General features: G+C 42.7%; 1 protein-coding gene across 1 annotated transcript in view; it reads right to left on the bottom strand.

Annotated features, from left to right (window-relative positions):
• Nucleotides 1-20,925, bottom strand: part of TMEM132B (transmembrane protein 132B) — a 1,073,183-nt gene that overhangs the window by 26,850 nt on the left and 1,025,408 nt on the right. The window contains exon 7 of the mRNA XM_077293266.1: nucleotides 2,495-2,768. Coding sequence (XP_077149381.1) covers nucleotides 2,495-2,768 — 274 coding nt within the window. The remainder of the gene's footprint in view (nucleotides 1-2,494; nucleotides 2,769-20,925) is intronic.

The following is a 20,925-nucleotide window of genomic DNA, read 5'->3' as shown; positions in this document are numbered from 1 at the left end:
AAGCTGAGTTTTAAAAATATATATTGTGATTGATTGGCTCACTTGGCTGCACACAGAGATAGATACAGAAACACTATTTCTTTAAACTTTTCTCTGGTTTATTATATACATGCGGCACAAACCAGTGCAAAGCAAAAATAAACACGGTCTTTTGGGCAAAACAGGTGAGCAAAAAAAAAATGGTATACAGTCTGTATGGCTGTGGGGATCCACCAGCTCAGGATTACCAAACACAAGGTTCAGTTTAGCATAAACACGAGCACCAGTCTGGAGTTAGCCTCTCCAGGCATATTGAACAATGCATGAGTCCAAGGGCTGTGTATTTACCCTTTATTTATATGGTGGATGGCCTCCCAACCACTCTTCAGCCGTTCACAACAACCCAGCCCCAAATATAGCCGATTAAGCCCTCTGAACACTTAACATGCTGGAGAAGACTTCCAGGTTTCAAATCACTGAACCTAATAGCCTCAGTGAAACATATCTCCCGCCCAGTCCATACATACACACATATATATATATTGTAACCAATGAACTAACTAAAATTAGACATCTGTGAAATTGACATTGTGAAAATGCCACTCAGCATGGGCACTTATTGCAATTTTTCATCGTATTGTTTTTCAAAAATTTAAAACATTTGTATTTGTAGCTTAATGTCTCGTGCAAGAAGAGCCTAAGAATCTTAATACCTCCTAACAATAAGGGTATGTTCCCACGATTCGGAGTTGCTGCTGGTTTGATGCTGCGTACTTATGTAGCATGAAAACTGCAACAGCCAAATGTTACAGTATAGTGGATGTGATTTCAAGAAATGCCATGTTCACTATGCATCCACAGACGCCTGTGGATCACCCATGAACACTGACATGCGGTGCGTCTTTTCAGACTGCAGCATCTCAATCTCTCTAGCGCAGACGCTAGTCTCCGCAACAGAAATTTCACCAATAGAATGTATTGGATACAGTAAATCCGTATACAGTAGTTCAGTGATTACAGAGGATTCACCTGTGTTCAATAGACGGAAGTGTTTTTGACGCAGTGAACATGTGCTGCGTCCAAAGCGCTGCTAGTTCCAGATCGTGGGCTCCCGGTTTAAAAGATCAAGATGCGCAGAGGTCAAATATGCTTATATTTATATGCACAGAGCATAAAGTCATCCAAACTGTAGAGCCCAAAAATCTCTGTGGTTCAGGTACATACACATCCAAGTTATATGGTCAAGAAATATAGGTGATTTATTTGTTCATCTACACATCATCTCATCACCACCTATAACATGATTTTTATGCTCGTCCTTTCTTCTGTCACTTACAGCTCTACACGCATACACAAAGAGCAACTTTTCAAACTGCTCCGTATTTAGTGTTGCACAATGAATATGGACATAGAAACATTTGTAGTTCTTATACTCTAGTCATTGCAAACATTTAATGGGATCAACTCTGAAAGTTTTTGAACCCTAAAGTGCCATCATTACCTTATAGTTCTTTTCTTCTATTCCCTTAGGTGTCCTTAGTAGACAAAGTGTACAAGTCATATTTCTAAAACTAAAGTTAAATGGGGTCATCTGTGATTACATTCTTTATTCTACAGGCTTGGATAGTTGCTATCTGCAGCAGGTTATGAATATCTACAGGTTTTCGTTAACAGACTTCAAAGATAACATCACAACTAGACCACATGAGACCACTGCAGCCAATCACTGGGCTTATCAATATCATCTATATGACCATGTTCGCTGAGCACAGTGATTGACTGAAGCAGTCATGTGCAATATAGAAGTGATGTTATTACTGTAGTCTGTCATCGAAGACTGATGACCACGACAGACAGGCATCACTGGAGCAGTAATGGTTGAATATAGCAGCTTTTGATATTTTTAACCCATCCAAGCCAATAGCATAAAAAAATTAATAATGGAAGACATCCCTTGTGAATTAGGTCTATTTAGTCAAGGATGGAGACTCAAGTCAATCTCCACATGAGTTACTGCAGCCCTACAAGATTTGATATTATTCCGGACAGTAATTGCCATCATATGCCCTTCTCTTCAGGGTGTCAATCAAGCCATATAGTGCAGGAATAAGAAGTAGACAGCTTGGCTTGACTCTTCATTGTCTTCACCTTCCTGGCTGAAATGGCCTAATTACCATACTGTTCTACCAGCTGATTAGGGAAGCTGTGGACAACTATGGAGACCACAGAAAAAGAATTATCATGTAGTAGTGGTACTTTTTGGATGGGGGCCTAACTTCTGACAGGATTGCCTTAAGGTCACCTATTACACAATTTCTTGGAAGTTGTATGGGCTAAAAACTCCCAATGAGAATTGTTAAGACAGAAATGTTCATTATTATTTTCCCTCAAAAGAAAGATAATTGAAAACAGTATAGAAGTTAACAGTTTAACAACTCAAAGACTTTAACTTTTATAATGTCTTTATATTTAAAAAGAACTACTGAAAATGTCAAGTTTCATGCAAGTTCTTTACCTGCACAGTGGTTATCCCTGGCTCCCGTCCAATTAGAACTTTCCCTGCTTCCAGTGTTGCTATTTTTGATTCCTCCACCTTCATGAAGTCACTCACAAGGTCAGTGATATCAAACTGCCAATCTGATCCAAGCATATATGTCAGCTGTCCACCAATATCTGAAGACTCTGCAACAAACTGTGTGAAGACCCGAATCATAGCATGCTGGTACTGGAGGGAACAACCGCGTCCTTTCTTCTCATCATCCTCCTCATCTTCACTATCTCTTGTTGGTCTAAGGAAAAATTAAGTTTGGGCAAAAAACACTAAATAAAATTCATTTATACTGTACATTTTTAAATGAATTAGCTTTACAAGAGTTGATTTATGAAAAGTATTGTTCAAAACTTAAGAATTTGTGGAAAAAAGTGTATTCACAATATACCGTACATCAATTAAAAATAGTGTGTGCTTTTGTGAACAGAACATTACACTACGCATTACATTTTTCTCAGTAATAGTGACTTATGCCGTGGCAGGAGTTTAAGTCAACCTTGAGTGGTAGACACTAGTGTTGAGCGATACCTTCCGATAATCAAAGGTATCGGTATCGGATGGTATCGGCCGATATCCGAAAAATATCGGATATCACCGATACCGTTACCCGATACCAATGCAAGTCAATGGGACACAAGTATCGGAAGCTATCCTGGATGGTTCCCAGGGTCTGAAGGAGAGGAAACTCTCCTTCAGGCCCTGGGATCCATATTCATGTAAAAAATAAAGAATTAAAATAAAAAATATGGATATACTCACCCCTCCGGCGGACCCTGGACCTTAGCGATGTAACCGGCAGCCTCCGTTCCTAAGAATGAGGAGTTTAGGACCTGCGATGACGTCGCGGCTTGTGATTGTGACCGCTCACGCGACCAATCACAAGCTGCGACGTCATGGCAGGTCCTAAACTCCTCATTCTTAGGAACGGAGGCTGCCGGTTACATCGCTAAGGTCCAGGGGCCACCGGACGGGTGAGTATATCCATATTTTTTATTTTAATTCTTTATTTTTTACATGAATATGGATCCCAAGGCCTGAAGGAGAGTCTCCTCTCCTCCAGACCCTGGAAACCATACACTGGGAACTTCCGATTCCGATTTCCGATATCACAAAAATATCGGAACTCGGTATCGGAATTCCAATACCTCAAGTATCGGCCGATACCCGATACTTGCGGTATCGGAATGCTCAACACTAGTAGACACACATGCTCAGTAGTTTCTCTTCTCTGTCCTTTCCTTCAGTGGTAGACACACACGCTCAGCTGATTGTCTAATCTGCCCTTCTCATTCAGTGGTGGACACTGTTCTGTCCTTCCTTTTTATGCTGCATTGTGATCTGACAATTAAGAAACTAATATGTTGAAAAAGAGATCCCCTGCATGATACATGCAGGGATGAAAGAGAGGTTAGATAGATAGATAGATACACTCCCTGACAGAAGTTATGCCGCTTATCCATGTTATGCAAATAAAAGTTTATAACCTGACATTAAATTCATCCATTGGTTGTATAAATTATTCTTTTGAAAGCTGAAACCCTCCGACTTGTGGTTTAGGTTAAGAAAATAAATTGGCATCAATGTAGAAATATTGATCAGTTAATGGACACAGAATGGTCAGATTTTGGCAAGACAAAAATTGTGTCACCCACAGAAAGTAAGGTGATATTCAAACAAATAATTAACTTAAAATACAAATATATGTTGCATAACATTGGTGAATGAAGTTGTGGTGCTATTAGAGTCATATTTAATATTTTGTGTGACTTCCATGAGCTTGAAGGACTGCATCCATGCGGTTCAACAATGATTCATACAATTTATTAATAAAGTCATCAGGAATAGCAAATAATGCAGTCTTACATGCCTCCCAGAGTTCATCTAGATTCTTTGGTTTTGTCTTCCAAGCTTCCTCTTTCATCCTACCCCAAACATGCTCAATGATGTTCATGTCTGGTGACTGGGCTGGCCAGTCCTTGAGCACCCTGATCTTTTTTGCCTGGAGGAACTTTGTTGTAGAGATGGATGTATGAGATGGAGCACCATCCTGCTGCTGAATTTGACCCCTTTTAAGATTTGGAATATAAGAGGTAGCTAATACTTCTTGATATTTTAGGCTATTGATATTGCCTTCCACCTTGCAAATGTTTCGCACACCCCCATACTGTATGTAACCCCAGACCATGATCTTCCCACCACCAAATTTAACTGTTTTCTGGGTGTATTTTGGATCCTTACGGGCTCCAGTAGGTCTCCTGCAGTATTTGCGGTGGCTGTGGTGTAATTCTACAGAAGATTCTTCAGAGAAATCCACCTTCTGCCACTTTTCCAGTGTCCATCTATTTAGCAGGCTGTGGGACTTTACAAATACCACACTTTTTTTATTTGCCTTTTGTTTAGTGCTGGCTTCTGGGCACTGATTCGTCCATGGAGGCCATTTCGAGACAGAATCCTACAAACTGTTCTAGTTGACACAGGGACTTAAGGTAACCAGGCTTGTTGGAGCTCTGCTGCAGTGGAAGAGGGGCTTGCTTTGGATTTTCTCACCAGCAAACGTTCCTCCTAAGCAGTTGTCTTGCGGAGTCTGCCAGACCTAGGCTTGTCAAACACATCTCCAGTCTCTTCAAATTTTTTTTAATTCTTTGTACTTGATGCTGAGACACATTAAATGTGCCAGCCACCTCTGCAGTGGATTTGGTCTTCAGCCTCTTGATAACCCAGAGGGAAAATACACTCCAAGCAAATGTGGCGCCAAGCACCTTAGGATCTTTTTATTGGATCCATTTCCAGTGAAAAACGTTAATAAAAATTAATTTATTTTCTCAAAACAAAAAAAGGAAAATATATATATATATATTTTAAATATTTTTAAAATACAGTACAACACGTTTCAGCTGCTATTTTTACAGTGCAGTCTTCATCAGGTAGCAAAAAAAAGACATACAATAAGCACTATAAAGTCATGTTATAGTACTTATTGTATGTCTGGTTTTTTTTGCTACCTGATGAAGTCTGCACTGTAAAAATAGCAGCCAAAACGCGTTGACGACCCCCGGAAGAAGCTGGTTGCAAAACGCGTGTTGGGGTGAGGTGGGAAGCTGTGCCTGCTGGAAGGTAGATATCATCACTGTTTTTAGTAACACGTACACATTATTTGATGCACCTTATGCATGCTAAGGCAGCAAGTGTTTGAACTGGGCAGTGTATAAAAGTATAGGTATCACCTCTGCAGTGGGTTTTATTATTGTTGTTACAGATGTTTATATTGTATATGATTTTTTAGCTCCCCACCTTGTGTTAGGGCGCCTGTGCACTGTTTTTGCACTACTATAAATTTTAACTGTTTCTTAATAAAGTTTTGTTAATTTTACCTTATCCTGGATTTCTTCGTTTCGGCTGTCTGTATGGGCTAGACCGAATATGGTAATAATATATTTTGAAGTGCCAGCTATGTGTTGGACATTGGTGTAAGTCATTTGAATAACAGTAGAGTTTTCTCCGGTGGTGTTAAATTTGTTGCCTCCCAGCTTCTGGTATTCATTGTGTCTGTCCTCCAGCATCTTCTACTTTAATTACCTGTTCACAGCAGGAGGTCATAACTGTTGTGATTTTGCTTTTTGCTCCCTCTAGTGGTCATTAGTGATTTGACTCTGGAGCGTCTGTCTTTTCCTATATCCTCACCTGGGCCGTTAGTTCAGGGGCGTTGCTATATAAGCTCCCTGGACCTTCAGTTCAATGCCTGGCATCGTTGAAATCAGAGCTAATCTGTTGTGCTCTTGTCCTCTGATCCTGGTTCCTGTTTTTCAAGCTAAGTCTGCTTCTTTGCTTTTTGCTTTTGTTTTGTTTGGTATTTTTGTCCAGCTTGTTCCTATCTGTATCCTGACCTTTGCTGGAAGCTCTAGGGGGCTGGTGTTCTCCCCCCGGACCGTTAGACGGTTTGGGGGTTCTTGAATCTCCAGCGTGGATTTTTATAGGGTTTTTGTTGACCAGATAAGTTATCTTACTATATTCTGCTATTAGTAAGCTGGCCTCTCTTTGCTGAACCTGGTTCATTTCTGTGTTTGTCATTTCCTCTTACCTCACCGTTATTATTTGTAGGGGGCTTGTATCTTGCTTTGGGGTCCCTTTCTCTGGAGGCAAGAGAGGTCTTTGTTTTCTTCTCCTAGGGGTAGTTAGATTCTCCAGCTGGCGCGAGTCATCTAGCGATCACCGTAGGCATGATCCCCGGCTACTTCTAGTGTTGGCGTTAGGAGTAGATATTTGGTCAACCCAGTTACCACAGCCCTATGAGCTGGATTTTTGTATCTTGCAGACTTACACGTTCCTCTGAGACCCTGTCCACTGGGGTCATAACACATAACTGAACAGGGGTCCTGTGGAGTGTTTAGAGTGCTAGCTCTCTTTTCTTCAGGTTGTGATAAAGACATGCTTCAACCTGAAATATGGTGGTGACATGTCCCCTCTTAAGAAATGGCTTTATGGATTTAGGTAACATTTTACCATTACATCTATGACATTTATTATAAGTGACACATGCCTACAGCCAATAATTTTGATATGAAAAAATCAACTGCATCCACTTTAATGTGTAAAATGATGATAATTACAGTCAAAATAATCTGAATAGGTTTTTTCAGCTTCAAAAAACTCATGGACGCCTTCAATTTTTTTTTTACAAACAGCGTAAACAAGTATCCTATTTTTATAGAATGTCCTGGAATTTCTGGACAGTTGCCAGCCCAGGACAAGATTTGCAAAAGCGTAAAAAAAAACACTATAAGGGGTGAAACTTACATTGAAGATCAACTTTTTTTTATATAGATAGGGTAAAAGTAATGATGCAATATTCCAGAGATTTTTTCTTTTCAATTTATATGATAATCTCTTTATGTGACTTTTCTGTATGTCAGTCCATGGCAGCTTCAAATTTTCAGTGAATGGAAACATTATTTTAGTTTTAAACGGAACGTGTCACATTGTACTGGTTATACTGATACTTTTCCTGAAAAAAAATGTATATCAATCTGATCAGCTCCTCCTGCTCTATCATCCTGCCTGCAGATCAGATACCATCTTTAACATGACAAGTTCCCTTTAAGGGTATTTACTTGCCTCTTTTGCATAGGTGATAGAGTCGCTAGCTGGTGCAAGCAACACATATGCAGTGCTCATCAGAGATAAGGGAACAAGTCATGCATAAGGGTGAAAATCCCATTATCAAGTCACATTTTTAGCCTCTGATTCAATACCAAGAAAGTTCCTATTCATTTGCAGCATACAGTGTAATGTATCCAACATCATAGAGCGCAGGATAATAGTGAGCCGAGTTTTACTGTTATTATTCCAAGATTCTGTTTATTAAAATTTACTTTGTATATAGGACAGTCCGTTTAATGAATTAAGCGTCTTTGACTCTACCGCATCCATTCTTCATGATTTTTTATTCTCACGGCACAACTTTATAAAATTGTGTGAAGCACCTGCAGGTTCAAAGTGCTCAGCACACCTCTGGATAAACTCTTAAGGTGTGTAGTTTCCAAACTGAGGTCATTTCCACTGTTTAGGCACAAACAATAGTTTTCCAACAGATATGGGCTCTTGGCGTACTCAGGAGAAATTCAACAACAAATTGGGCAGACTATTTTCTCCTGTTACTCTTATAAAAATGACAAATTTGGGGGCAAAGTCTTAACTTTCAATTTCACGGCTCAGAGTTATCAAATTCTGTGGTGCAAGGTGCTCCCTACATGTCTAGATAAATTCCTTGAGGGGTGTAGTTTAAAAACTGGGGTAACTTGTGGGGGGTTTCCACTTTTTTTTACATATATCAGGGGCTCTGCAATCATGACATGGTGCCCCATATCTATTTCAGCCAATTTTGTGCTCCAAAAGTCTAATGGTGCTCCTTCCCTTCCAAGCCGTGCTGTGCACCCAAATAGTAGTTTTCCTCCACAAATGGGGTATCGGCGTACTCAGGAAAAAATTTCCAACACATTTTGGGTCTATTTTCTCCTCTTACCCTTGTAAAAATGAAAAATTTGTGGCTAAAGCAACATTTGTGTGGAAAAATTTTTAATTTTCCTTTTTTGTTTTAATTCTTGTGAAGCACATAAAGGATTAATAAAGTTCTTGAGTGTGGTTTTGAGAACTTTGAGGGGTGTAGTTTTTAAAGTGGTGTCACTTCTAGGCATTTTCTGTCACATAGACTCCTCATGTGTTAGGTGTCAAGTTCCCACCGCTGCACAGGGGGAATCTCGAGCCACCTCCGCTGCAGTCTCCCATTCTTCTTCAGCCGCAGTGGAGCCTGCTCAGCAGAAACATCGGTCCCAGCGTCTGGCTCAGTGAGATACTGTGCACTAGGTTAATGCTGATCTTCCAAGCTCAGCCATTGTAACCAGCACTGTTCAGCAGCAAGCAGATGCTCCTGGGACTAAGTCCTGCTTTTCCGCTACTGAGCATGCCCAAGGGACATCCTCTCATTGGAGGTCGGGGGTCACATGCTCAGGTCCTGAAGCAGTTCCAATTGGACCACTAGGAAGGTCCTGGAGAACTTCCTCTATAAAAGGTTCACATGGCCGCACGGCCATGCGCTAGTATCAACCTATGTTCATATGTGTATGAGCTTAGCTACCTTGTGGTCTTTGTCAGCATGTGCTCAGGGTTGGCTGTAAGCCATTAGAATTCCGGCTCCTTCGGAGAGGAGTTTGTGTGTATGAATTCAGGGCTGGCATACAGCCACTAGAATTCCGGCACCTCCGAAGAGGAGTTTGAGTGTATGAATTTAGGGCTGGTGTATAGCCACTAGAATTCCGGCACCTCCAGAGAGGAGATGTTTAAGTGCTGTTGCTGACTGCACGACCACTGTACGCTACCTGCTCCCCTGTGAGGTTAACAGGGCACAGCATCTTCTTTAATCTCAGCGACTCTGTGAAGTAACAGAGTTCGCTCCTGTGCAGGCTGGGTGACGGAACCCGTGTGTATTCAGGCATAGTGCCGCCATTTACTAGCAGCAGGTTCCACTCCTGCACGGTGGACCCCGGGCTGCGAACGCACCTATTCTACCTCAATATTTACTCGGTGCGTTCCACCAGCCCTAACATCATGTCTCTTCATATGTGAAGTGGTTCCTAAAAAATTTGGTTTTGTAAATTTTTGCTGGAAAAATTAGAAATTGCTGAACGCTTCTAACTTCATAACAAAAAATAATTATGTTTAAAAAATTATGCTGATTTAATGTAGATGTGTGGCAAATGTTACATGTCAGAGCAAAGTACTGCAGTGCGCAGGCGCTGGGCCTCTCTGACCTTTCCCGGCGCCTGTGCACTGCAGTACTTTGCTCTGCCCTCAACAGGGCAGACAATGTACACCTGCGCCAGAGCCCCAGCAAGAAGACAAGACGAGGACATCATCGTATGAAGATAGGAGGCGCCGGACTCGGACCGCAATGCTCATCGGACCCGGACCGCACTGGGACCGCCCCTGGGTGAGTATACTATAACCTTTGTTTCTCATCTTTCAGGATACATCGGGGGGCTTATCTACAGCATTCCAGAATGCTGTAGATAAGCCCCTGATGCCGGTGGCTGCAGCTCACATATGATTTGGGGGGTGACAGACTCCCTTTACAATTTAGCACTTACAGAGCGCTGCTGTATTCTTTTATTTGTAATTTAATCATCTCATTTCAAAGTTTTTTTACCTCAGAGACTTCTTGTATACTAATGACTAAAGGTAGAAAAATAAAAAAAAATATTCCTTTTCCTACTACATTTATATATTAAAAAATACTTTTAAAATTTGCATTTCTCCTAACAAAAGATAACTTTCAATTGATATATCCCTTGAAAAGACTGAAATTTGAAGCTACAAGAGTACAGTTGAGGCTTATCTTCAAAAGTCTAAATCTGTAACATATAATCCCTGACTTCCAATAACAAGGGGATTATTTTTAGTAACTCACACCTGGTTTAGCACTCACTAAGAGACATGAAGAGGATTTAGTGTATTAAATATAGTAACAGTAAAAGCGCTGTAGCACAGAACATTTTTTTAAGGAGAATACACATGCCAGGAGAACCGTGTTACCGAACAATAAGCCTGACAATATTTTTGCCCTTGGTCCATATACATTTCTCTAACCCATATGAATAAAGTAAAGAATGTTCAACATAAGAATTTGACAATGTATTGACATTTTGGTATTTCTGATCAGTGTAAAATTGTCCAAATAGAACTCAGTTTTAGCTTCTATATCACAGAGACAGTGCTAATTGTCAAGTGGTTAATGTCAATAGACATTGAGATTAGGGATGAACAGACCCCTTGACGTTCGTGTTCACCAGGTTCAACCAAACTTTAGTCTAAAGTTCGGTTCTGGTACCAGGAGATAGATATAAGTCAATCGGGACTCTAATTTTTGGTGCTGTAAAAGGGCTGTAAAATCTTTCTTATTACGAACTCCAGGCACTAAAACGGACTTCACGGAGGAGTGCGTGTTCAGAGTTCAGCTCTGGATGAACCCCAAACTTTACAGTTCAGGTTCTCTCATCTCTAATTGAGATTCAAAAAAATGTATTTTGTATTACAGCGAATACAGTCATCAGTATCAGATCTTGGTGGGGCCAACATATGGCAACCCCACCAATCAACTATCCGGCAGTGGCTGGATATAAACAGTGTGATGGAGCGGGACACAACAGCACTGTCACACTTCTTAGTGGCCACGTTCTGGTACTGCAGATGAGCCACTATTTTAGTTGACAAGAGCTGAACTACAGTACCTGAGAGCGATCAATAAACAGCAGGATGGAGCTGTGATTACATTGTTTACATCAGGTCACTGCCGAAGCTGCTAGCAATTGACTGGTGGGGGTGCCGGATGTTGGCCCATCACGGATCTGATATTGATGATGACTTATCTTAAGGAAAAGTCATTAATATGTTAGTGTAAAACCCCTTTAATCTAAACTCCTAATAAAGCAGTGAAGGTTGTTCTCATATATACTAATAACTATTTAGCTCTATTATATCAGCCCACCAAAAAAGGGAAGCAAAGAAGAGTAGAAATGTATAGGATAAAAATATATATATACTTTATTAACAAAATGCAAAATCATAAATTATGAATTAAAAACACATAATAGTATCAGTGAGTTGTCACAGCACCAGGAATATGTATAATATAATCCCCCCCAAATTCAGGTATATAATGTCAAACCAATGGTCTGCTGGTAATAGGGTACAGCCAAATGTATATGTGCTATGCATACAGGGACAAAGGTCAAGTACTAAAGTCAGATAGAGGATAACAGTAAGGGTACTGTCTCACAGTGGCACTTTGGTCGCTACGACGGTACGATCCGTGATGTTCCAGCGATATCCATACGATATCGCTGTGTCTGACACGCAGCAGCGATCAGGGACCCTGCTGAGAATCGTACGTCGTAGCAGATCGTTTGGAACTTTCTTTCGTCGCTGGATCTCCCGCTGTCATAGTTGGATCGGTGTGTGTGACACCGATCCAACGATGCGTTCGCTTGTAACCAGGGTAAACATCGGGTTACTAAGAGCAGGGCCACGCTTAGTAACCTGTCATGGTTCCCAATGGCAGGGGAACGTCAGGACACATAAATAACGGACGAGCTCTTGGGTGATGGAATCTCGAGCTGACCGTGAGCTAAACCTACCACACAACTAATAGTGGCCGGGGGGCGTACCTACGTTTTATCCATAGACGTCTCTCGCCAGCCGGAGGAATAACTAACCCTAGTAGAGGAAAAAACAGACCTGGCTTACCTCTAGGGAAATTCCCCCGAAAAGGAGACAGAAGCCCCCCACATATATTGACGGTGAGTTCAGAGGAAAAGACATACGCAGTATGAAGGTAGGTTCAGCAAAACGAGGTCCGCTTACTAGATAGTAGAAAGATACAAAAGGGAACTGCACGGTCAGCTGAAAACCCTTTTAAAATACCATCCTGAAATTACTTTAAGATCATGTGTCAACTCATGACACCGGAGTGGTAATTTCAGCCCACAAGAGCTTCCAGCTACAGAGAATGATATAGCTGTAAACTGAAACAAAAAATGCAAACAAACTTAGGACTAAGAGTCCAACTTAGCTGATCAGTAGTCTAGGAGCAGGAACATGCAACAGAAAGGCTCTGGTTACATTGATGGCCGGCAAGGCAATGACTGAAGAGCAGGAATAAATAGGAACTCCCCACTACTGATGAAAACAGGTGAACTGAGAAAGAAAACACACCCGAGTCACCAGTACCACTAACCACCACCAGAAGGAGCCCAAAAGCAGATTCACAACAGTACCCCCCCCCTCAAGGAGGGGGCACCAAACCCTCACAAGAACCACCAGGGCGATCCGGATGAGCCCTATGAAAGGCACGAACCAAATCAGAGGTGTGAACATCAGAAGCAGTTACCCAAGAATTATCTTCTTGACCATAACCCTTCCACTTAACCAGATATTGTAGTCTCCGTCTGGAAATACGGGAGTCCAAGATTTTCTCCACAACATACTCCAATTCACCCTCAACAAGCACAGGAGCAGGAGGCTCGGTAGAAGGAACAACCGGCACCTCATACCTCCGCAACAACGACCGATGGAAGACATTATGGATAGCGAAAGATGCCGGAAGGTCTAAACGAAAGGATACAGGGTTAAGAATCTCCAAAATCCTATAAGGACCGATGAACCGAGGCTTAAACTTAGGAGAAGAAACCCTCATAGGGACAAAACGGGAAGACAACCACACCAAGTCCCCAACACGAAGACGAGGACCAACACGACGACGGCGGTTGGCAAAATGCTGAGTCTTCTCCTGGGACAACTTTAAATTGTCCACCACCTGTCCCCAAATCCGATGCAACCTATCCACCATAGTATCCACTCCAGGACAATCCGAAGACTCCACCTGACCGGAAGAAAAACGAGGGTGAAACCCCGAATTGCAAAAGAAAGGAGAAACCAAAGTGGCAGAACTAGCCCGATTATTGAGGGCAAACTCTGCCAACGGCAAAAAGGCAACCCAGTCATCCTGATCCGCAGACACAAAACACCTCAAATAAGTCTCCAAGGTCTGATTAGTTCGCTCCGTCTGGCCATTAGTCTGAGGATGGAACGCAGAAGAAAAAGACAAATCAATGCCCATCCTAGCACAGAATGCCCGCCAAAATCTAGACGCGAACTGGGTCCCCCTGTCAGAAACGATATTTTCCGGAATACCATGCAAGCGAACCACATTTTGAAAAAACAGAGGGACCAATTCGGATGAGGAAGGCAACTTAGGCAAAGGTACCAAATGAACCATCTTTGAAAAACGGTCACACACCACCCAGATGACAGACATTTTCTGAGAAGCAGGGAGATCAGAAATAAAATCCATAGAGATGTGAGTCCAAGGCCTCTTCGGAATAGGCAAAGATAACAACAATCCGCTAGCCCGAGAACAACAAGGCTTGGCCCGAGCACAAACATCACAAGACTGCACAAAAACTCGTACGTCTCGAGACAGGGAAGGCCACCAGAAGGACCTAGCCACCAAATCCCTAGTACCAAAGATTCCAGGATGACCTGCCAACGCAGAAGAATGAACCTCCGAGATGACTCTACTGGTCCAATCATCAGGAACAAACAGTCTACCAGGCGGGCAACGATCAGGTCTATCCGCCTGAAACTCCTGCAAAGCCCGTCGCAGGTCTGGGGAAACAGCAGATAATATCACCCCATCCTTAAGGATACCTGTAGGTTCAGAATCACCAGGGGAATCAGGCTCAAAACTCCTAGAAAGGGCATCTGCCTTCACATTTTTAGAACCTGGTAGGTATGAGACCACAAAATTAAACCGAGAGAAAAACAACGACCAGCGCGCCTGTCTAGGATTCAGGCACTTGGCAGACTCAAGATAAATCAGATTCTTGTGGTCGGTCAATACCACCACCTGATGTCTAGCCCCCTCAAGCCAATGACGCCACTCCTCAAAAGCCCACTTCATAGCCAAAAGCTCCCGATTACCAATATCATAGTTTCGCTCGGCGGGCGAAAATTTTCGAGAAAAGAACGCACAAGGTCTCATCACGGAGCAGTCGGAACTTTTCTGCGACAAAACCGCCCCAGCTCCGATCTCGGAAGCGTCGACCTCAACCTGAAAAGGAAGAGCAACATCAGGCTGACGCAACACAGGAGCAGAAGAAAAGCGGCGCTTAAGCTCCCGAAAGGCCTCCACAGCAGCAGGGGACCAATCAGCAACATCAGCACCCTTTTTAGTCAAATCAGTCAAAGGTTTAGCAACATCTGAAAGACCAGTTATAAATCGACGATAAAAATTAGCAAAGCCCAAGAATTTCTGAAGGCTCTTAAGAGAAGTAGGTTGCGTCCAATCACAAATAGCCCGAACCTTGACAGGATCCATCTCAATGGAAGAAGGGGAAAAAATGTACCCCAAAAAAGAAATCTTTTGAACCCCAAAAATACACTTAGAACCCTTCACACACAAGGAATTAGCCCGCAAAACTTGAAAAACCCTCCTGACTTGTTGGACATGAGAGTCCCAGTCATCCGAAAAAATCAAAATATCATCCAGATACACAATCATAAATTTATCCAAATATTCACGGAAAATGTTATGCATAAAGGACTGAAAGACTGAAGGGGCATTTGAAAGACCAAAAGGCATTACTAAATACTCAAAATGGCCCTCGGGCGTATTAAATGCGGTTTTCCACTCATCCCCCTGCTTAATTCGCACCAAATTATACGCCCCACGAAGATCAATCTTAGAGAACCACTTAGCCCCCTTTATTCGAGCAAACAAATCAGTCAGCAGTGGCAAAGGATACTGATATTTGACTGTAATTTTATTCAAGAGTCGATAATCAATACGCGGCCTCAAAGAGCCATCTTTTTTAGACACAAAGAAAAAACCGGCTCCTAAGGGAGATGAAGAAGGACGAATATGTCCCTTTTCCAGGGACTCCTTAATATACTCTCGCATAGCAACATGTTCAGGTACGGATAAATTAAACAAACGACCCTTTGGAAATTTACTGCCTGGAATCAGATCTATGGTACAATCGCAATCTCTGTGAGGAGGGAGTGAACCAAGCTTAGGCTCCTCAAAAACATCACGATAATCAGACAAAAATGCCGGAATCTCAGAGGGAATAGATGATGAAATGGAAACCAAAGGTACGTTCCCATGAGCCCCCTGACATCCCCAGCTTAACACAGACATTGCTTTCCAGTCAAGGACTGGATTATGAGATTGTAACCATGGCAATCCGAGCACCAAAACATCATGTAGATTGTACAACACAAGGAAGCGAATCACCTCCTGATGGTCTGGAGTCATACGCATAGTCACTTGTGTCCAGTATTGTGGTTTATTACTAGCCAATGGCGTAGAATCAATACCCTTCAGAGGTATAGGGACTTCCAGAGGCTCTAGATTAAACCCACAGCGCCTGGCAAAGGACCAATCCATAAGACTCAAAGCGGCGCCAGAGTCGACATAGGCGTCCGCGGTAATTGACGATAATGAACAAATCAAGGTCACAGATAGAATAAACTTAGACTGTAAAGTGCCAATTGAAACAGACTTATCAACCTTCTTTGTGCGTCTAGAGCATGCTGATATAACATGAGTTGAATCACCACAATAGAAGCACAACCCATTTTTTCGCCTAAAATTCTGCCGTTCGCTTCTGGACAGAATTCTATCACATTGCATATTCTCTGGCGCCTTCTCAGAAGACACCGCCAAATGGTGCACAGGTTTACGCTCCCGCAAACGCCGATCAATCTGAATAGCCATTGTCATGGACTCATTCAGACCTGTAGGCGCAGGGAACCCCACCATAACATCCTTAATGGCATCAGAGAGACCCTCTCTGAAATTCGCCGCCAAAGCGCACTCATTCCACTGAGTAAGCACAGACCATTTACGAAATTTTTGGCAGTATATTTCAGCTTCATCTTGCCCTTGAGACAGGGCCATCAAGGCCTTTTAAGCCTGAATCTCTAAATTAGGTTCCTCATAAAGCAACCCCAAAGCCAGAAAAAACGCATCCACATTGAGCAACGCAGGATCCCCTGGTGCCAATGCAAAAGCCCAATCTTGAGGGTCACCTCGCAGCAAGGAAATTACAATCTTAACCTGCTGTGCGGGATCTCCAGCGGAGCGAGGTCTCAGAGAAAGAAATAATTTACAATTATATTTGAAATTCAAAAAACGAGATCTATCTCTGGAGAAAAATTCTGGTATAGGAATTCTAGGTTCAGATATAGGAGTATGTATAACAAAATCCTGTAAATCTTGAACTTTTGTGGCAAGATTATTCAAACCTATAGCCAAACTCTGAGGATCCATTTTAAGCAGGTGAGATCAGAGCCATTCAAGGGTTAGAAGGAGAGGGAGACAAAGACTGCAATAAGAGCTGAAATGCAACTGATTCAACTATAGAGCAAGCACCAAGGGAAAAAAAAACAAAAAAATTTGCAGACTTCTTTTTCTCTCCTTTCTTCTGCCAACAGTTTTAACACTTGGCCGGCCATACTATCATGGTTCCCAATGGCAGGGGAACGTCAGGACACATAAATAACGGACGAGCTCTTGGGTGATGGAATCTCGAGCTGACCGTGAGCTAAACCTACCACACAACTAATAGTGGCCGGGGGGCGTACCTACGTTTTATCCCTAGACGTCTCTCGCCAGCCGGAGGACTAACTAACCCTAGTAGAGGAAAAAACAGACCTGGCTTACCTCTAGGGAAATTCCCCCGAAAAGGAGACAGAAGCCCCCCACATATATTGACGGTGAGTTCAGAGGAAAAGACATACGCAGTATGAAGGTAGGTTCAGCAAAACGAGGTCCGCTTACTAGATAGTAGAAAGATACCAAAGGGAACTGCACGGTCAGCTGAAAACCCTTTTAAAATACCATCCTGAAATTACTTTAAGACTCATGTGTCAACTCATGACACCGGAGTGGTAATTTCAGCCCACAAGAGCTTCCAGCTACAGAGAATGATATAGCTGTAAACTGGAACAAAAAATGCAAACAAACTTAGGACTAAGAGTCCAACTTAGCTGACCAGTAGTCTAGGAGCAGGAACATGCAACAGATAGGCTCTGGTTACATTGATGGCCGGCAAGGCAATGACTGAAGAGCAGGAATAAATAGGAACTCCCCACTACTGATGAAAACAGGTGAACTGAGAAAGAAAACACACCCGAGTCACCAGTACCACTAACCACCACCAGAAGGAGCCCAAAAGCAGATTCACAACAGTAACCCGATGTTTACCCTGGTTACCATCGTAAAAGTAAAAAACAAACAAACAGTACATACCCACATTCTGGTGTCCGTCAGGTCCCTCGCAGTCTGCTTCCCGCTCTGACTGACTGCCGGCCGTAAAGTAAGAGCAGAGCACAGCGGTGACGTCACCGCTGTGCTGTGCTTTCACTTTACGGCGGCACTCAGTCAGTCCGGGAAGCAGACGGCAAGGGACCTGACGGACACCGGAATGTGAGTATGTACTGTTTTTTTTTTTTTTTACATTTACGACGGTAACCAGGGTGTTGTGATTCGGTTCGTGGGCTCCCCCGGTGGTCTCTTGTGGTACTGGTGTCCTGCAAGCTTTGCCTTCTCAGTTCACCTGTTCCTATCAGGATGTGGGAGTATCCTATTTAACCTTGCTCCTCAGTCATTCTAATGCTGGCCATCAATGTATCCAGAGTGATTCTGTTGCATGTTCCTGCTCCCAGTTTTCTGCTCAGCTAAGTTGGACACTTTAGTCCTTAAGTCTATTTTTGTATGTTTTGTCCAGTTTGCACTTATGTGAATCTCTGCAGCTGGAAGCTCTTGTTGGGCTGAAATTACCACTCCAGTGGCATGAGTTGTCACATGAGTTAAGGTAATTTCAGGATGGTGTTTTGAAGGGTTTTGCAGCTGACCGCGAAGTCCTCTGTTGTATCTTTCTGCTATTTAGTTAGCGGGCCTCTCTGTGCTAAATCTGCTTTCATACTACGTGTGTCTTTTCATCTGCTCTCACCGTTATTATATGTGGGGGGCTGCTATCTCCTGTGGGGACATTCTCTGGAGGCAAGCCAGGACTGTGTTTTCTTCTACCAGGGGTAGTTAGTTCTCCGGCTGGCGCGCGGCATCTAGAGACAACGCAGGAATGCCCCCTGGCTACTTCTAGTGTGGTGTGTAGGTTTAGCATCGCGGTCAGCTCTAGTTTCCATCACCCGAGAGCTTGTCCGATTATTCGATGCTTCTGATGTTTCCTTGCCATTGGAAACCATAACAGTATGGCCAGCCCAAATGTTTAATCTATAGGCTGAAGCAGGAGAGAAAAGGAACTGTGTGAAACCTTTTTTTTTTTTTTTTTTCCTTCCTCTGAAGTTGCACTCCAGCTCTAATTGCAGTCTCCTGTTTTCCTCTCCTCTTAACCCCTGAATGGCTCAGACTTTATCTGTTGAAATATGGATCCCCAGAGTCTGGCTACCAATTTGAATAATCTTGCCTCTAAAGTTCAGAATATACAAGATTTTTTGTTACATGCTCCTCGGTCTGAACCTAAAATTCCTATACCGGAGTTTTTTTCTGGAGATCGATATTGTTTTCTAAATTTTAAATACAATTGTAAATTGTTTCTTTCGCTGAGATCTCATTCTGCTGGAGATCCTGCCCAGCAAGTAAAAATTGTTATTTCTTTACTGCGGGGTGACCCCCAAAATTGGGCATTTTCATTGGCACCAGGGGATCCTGCGTTGCTCAATGTGGATGCGTTTTTTCTGGCTTTGGGGTTGCTTTATGAGGAACCAAATTTGGAGATTCAGGCTGAGAAAGCCCTAATAGCCCTCTCTCAGGGGCAAGATGAAGCCGAGATGTATTGCCAAAAATTTCGAAAATGGTCTGTGCTTACTCAGTGGAATGAGTGTGCTCTGGCGGCAATTTTCAGAGAAGGTCTCTCTGATGCTGTAAAAGACGTCATGGTGGGGTTTCCTGCGCCTACTGGTCTGAATTAGTCCATGACAATGGCAATTCAGATTGATCGGTGTTTACGGGAACGCAGACCTGTGCACCAGTTGGCGGTGTCTTCTGAAGAGGCACCACAGAGTATGCAATGTGATAGCTTTCTGTCCAGAAGCGAACGACAGATTTATAGGCGCAAAAATCATTTGTGCTTCTATTGTGGAAATTCTACTCATGTTATATCAGCATGCTCTAAACGAACAAAGAAAGTTGATAAATCCTCTGCTATTGGCACTTTGCAGTCCAAGTTTATTTTGTCTGTAACTCTAATTTGTTCGTTATCTTCTATTGTTGCGGATGCGTATGTGGATTCTGGCGCCGCTTTGAGTCTTATGGATTGGTCCTTTGCCAGGCGCTGTGGGTTTGATCTAGAGCCTCTGGAAGTTCCTATACCTTTAAAGGGTATTGATTCTACACCATTGGCTAGTAATAAACCACAATACTGGACACAAGTGACTATGCGTATGACTCCAGACCATCAAGAGGTGATTCGCTTCCTTGTACTGTATAATCTACATGATGTGTTGGTGCTGGGATTGCCATGGTTGCAAACTCATAACCCAGTCCTTGACTGGAAAACAATGTCTGTACTAAGCTGGGGATGTCAGGGAAATCATGGGGACACATCTTTGGTCTCCATTGCTTCATCTATTCCCTCTGAAATTCCTGAGTTTTTGTCTGATTATCGTGAGGTTTTTGAGGAATCTACTCTTAATTCTCTTCCTCCTCACAGAGATTGCGATTGCGCCATAGATTTGATCCCTGGCAGTAAATTTCCTAAGGGTCGTCTATTCAATCTGTCTGTACCTGAACATGCTGCCATGCGAGAGTATATTAGGGAGTCCTTGGAAAAGGGACATATTCGTCCTTCTTCGTCTCCTCTTGGAGCGGGGTTCTTTTTCGTAGCTAAAAGCGATGGTTCTTTGAGACCTTGTATTGATTATAGACTCTTGAATAAGATCACAGTCAAGTATCAGTATCCTTTGCCATTGCTGACAGATTTATTTGCTCGCATTGAGGGGGCGAAGTGGTTCTCTAAGATTGATCTTCGCGGTGCGTATAATTTGGTGCGAATTAAGCAGGGGGATGAGTGGAAAACCGCATTTAATACGCCCGAGGGCCATTTTGAGTATTTGGTGATGCCTTTTGGTCTGTCAAATGCCCCTTCGGTCTTTCAGTCTTTTATGCACAATATTTTCCGTGAATATCTGGATAAATTTATGATTGTGTATTTGGACGATATCTTGATTTTTTCGGATGACTGGGAATCTCATGTTCAACAAGTTAGGAGGGTTTTTCAGGTTTTGCGGACCAATTCTCTGTTTGTTAAAGGTTCAAAGTG

This window comes from Ranitomeya variabilis, chromosome 1 (assembly GCF_051348905.1).
Source record: "Ranitomeya variabilis isolate aRanVar5 chromosome 1, aRanVar5.hap1, whole genome shotgun sequence".
Lineage (NCBI taxonomy): Eukaryota > Metazoa > Chordata > Amphibia > Anura > Dendrobatidae > Ranitomeya > Ranitomeya variabilis.
Note: the sequence above shows the minus strand (reverse complement) of the source record. Positions and strands in the feature narration are given on the sequence as shown.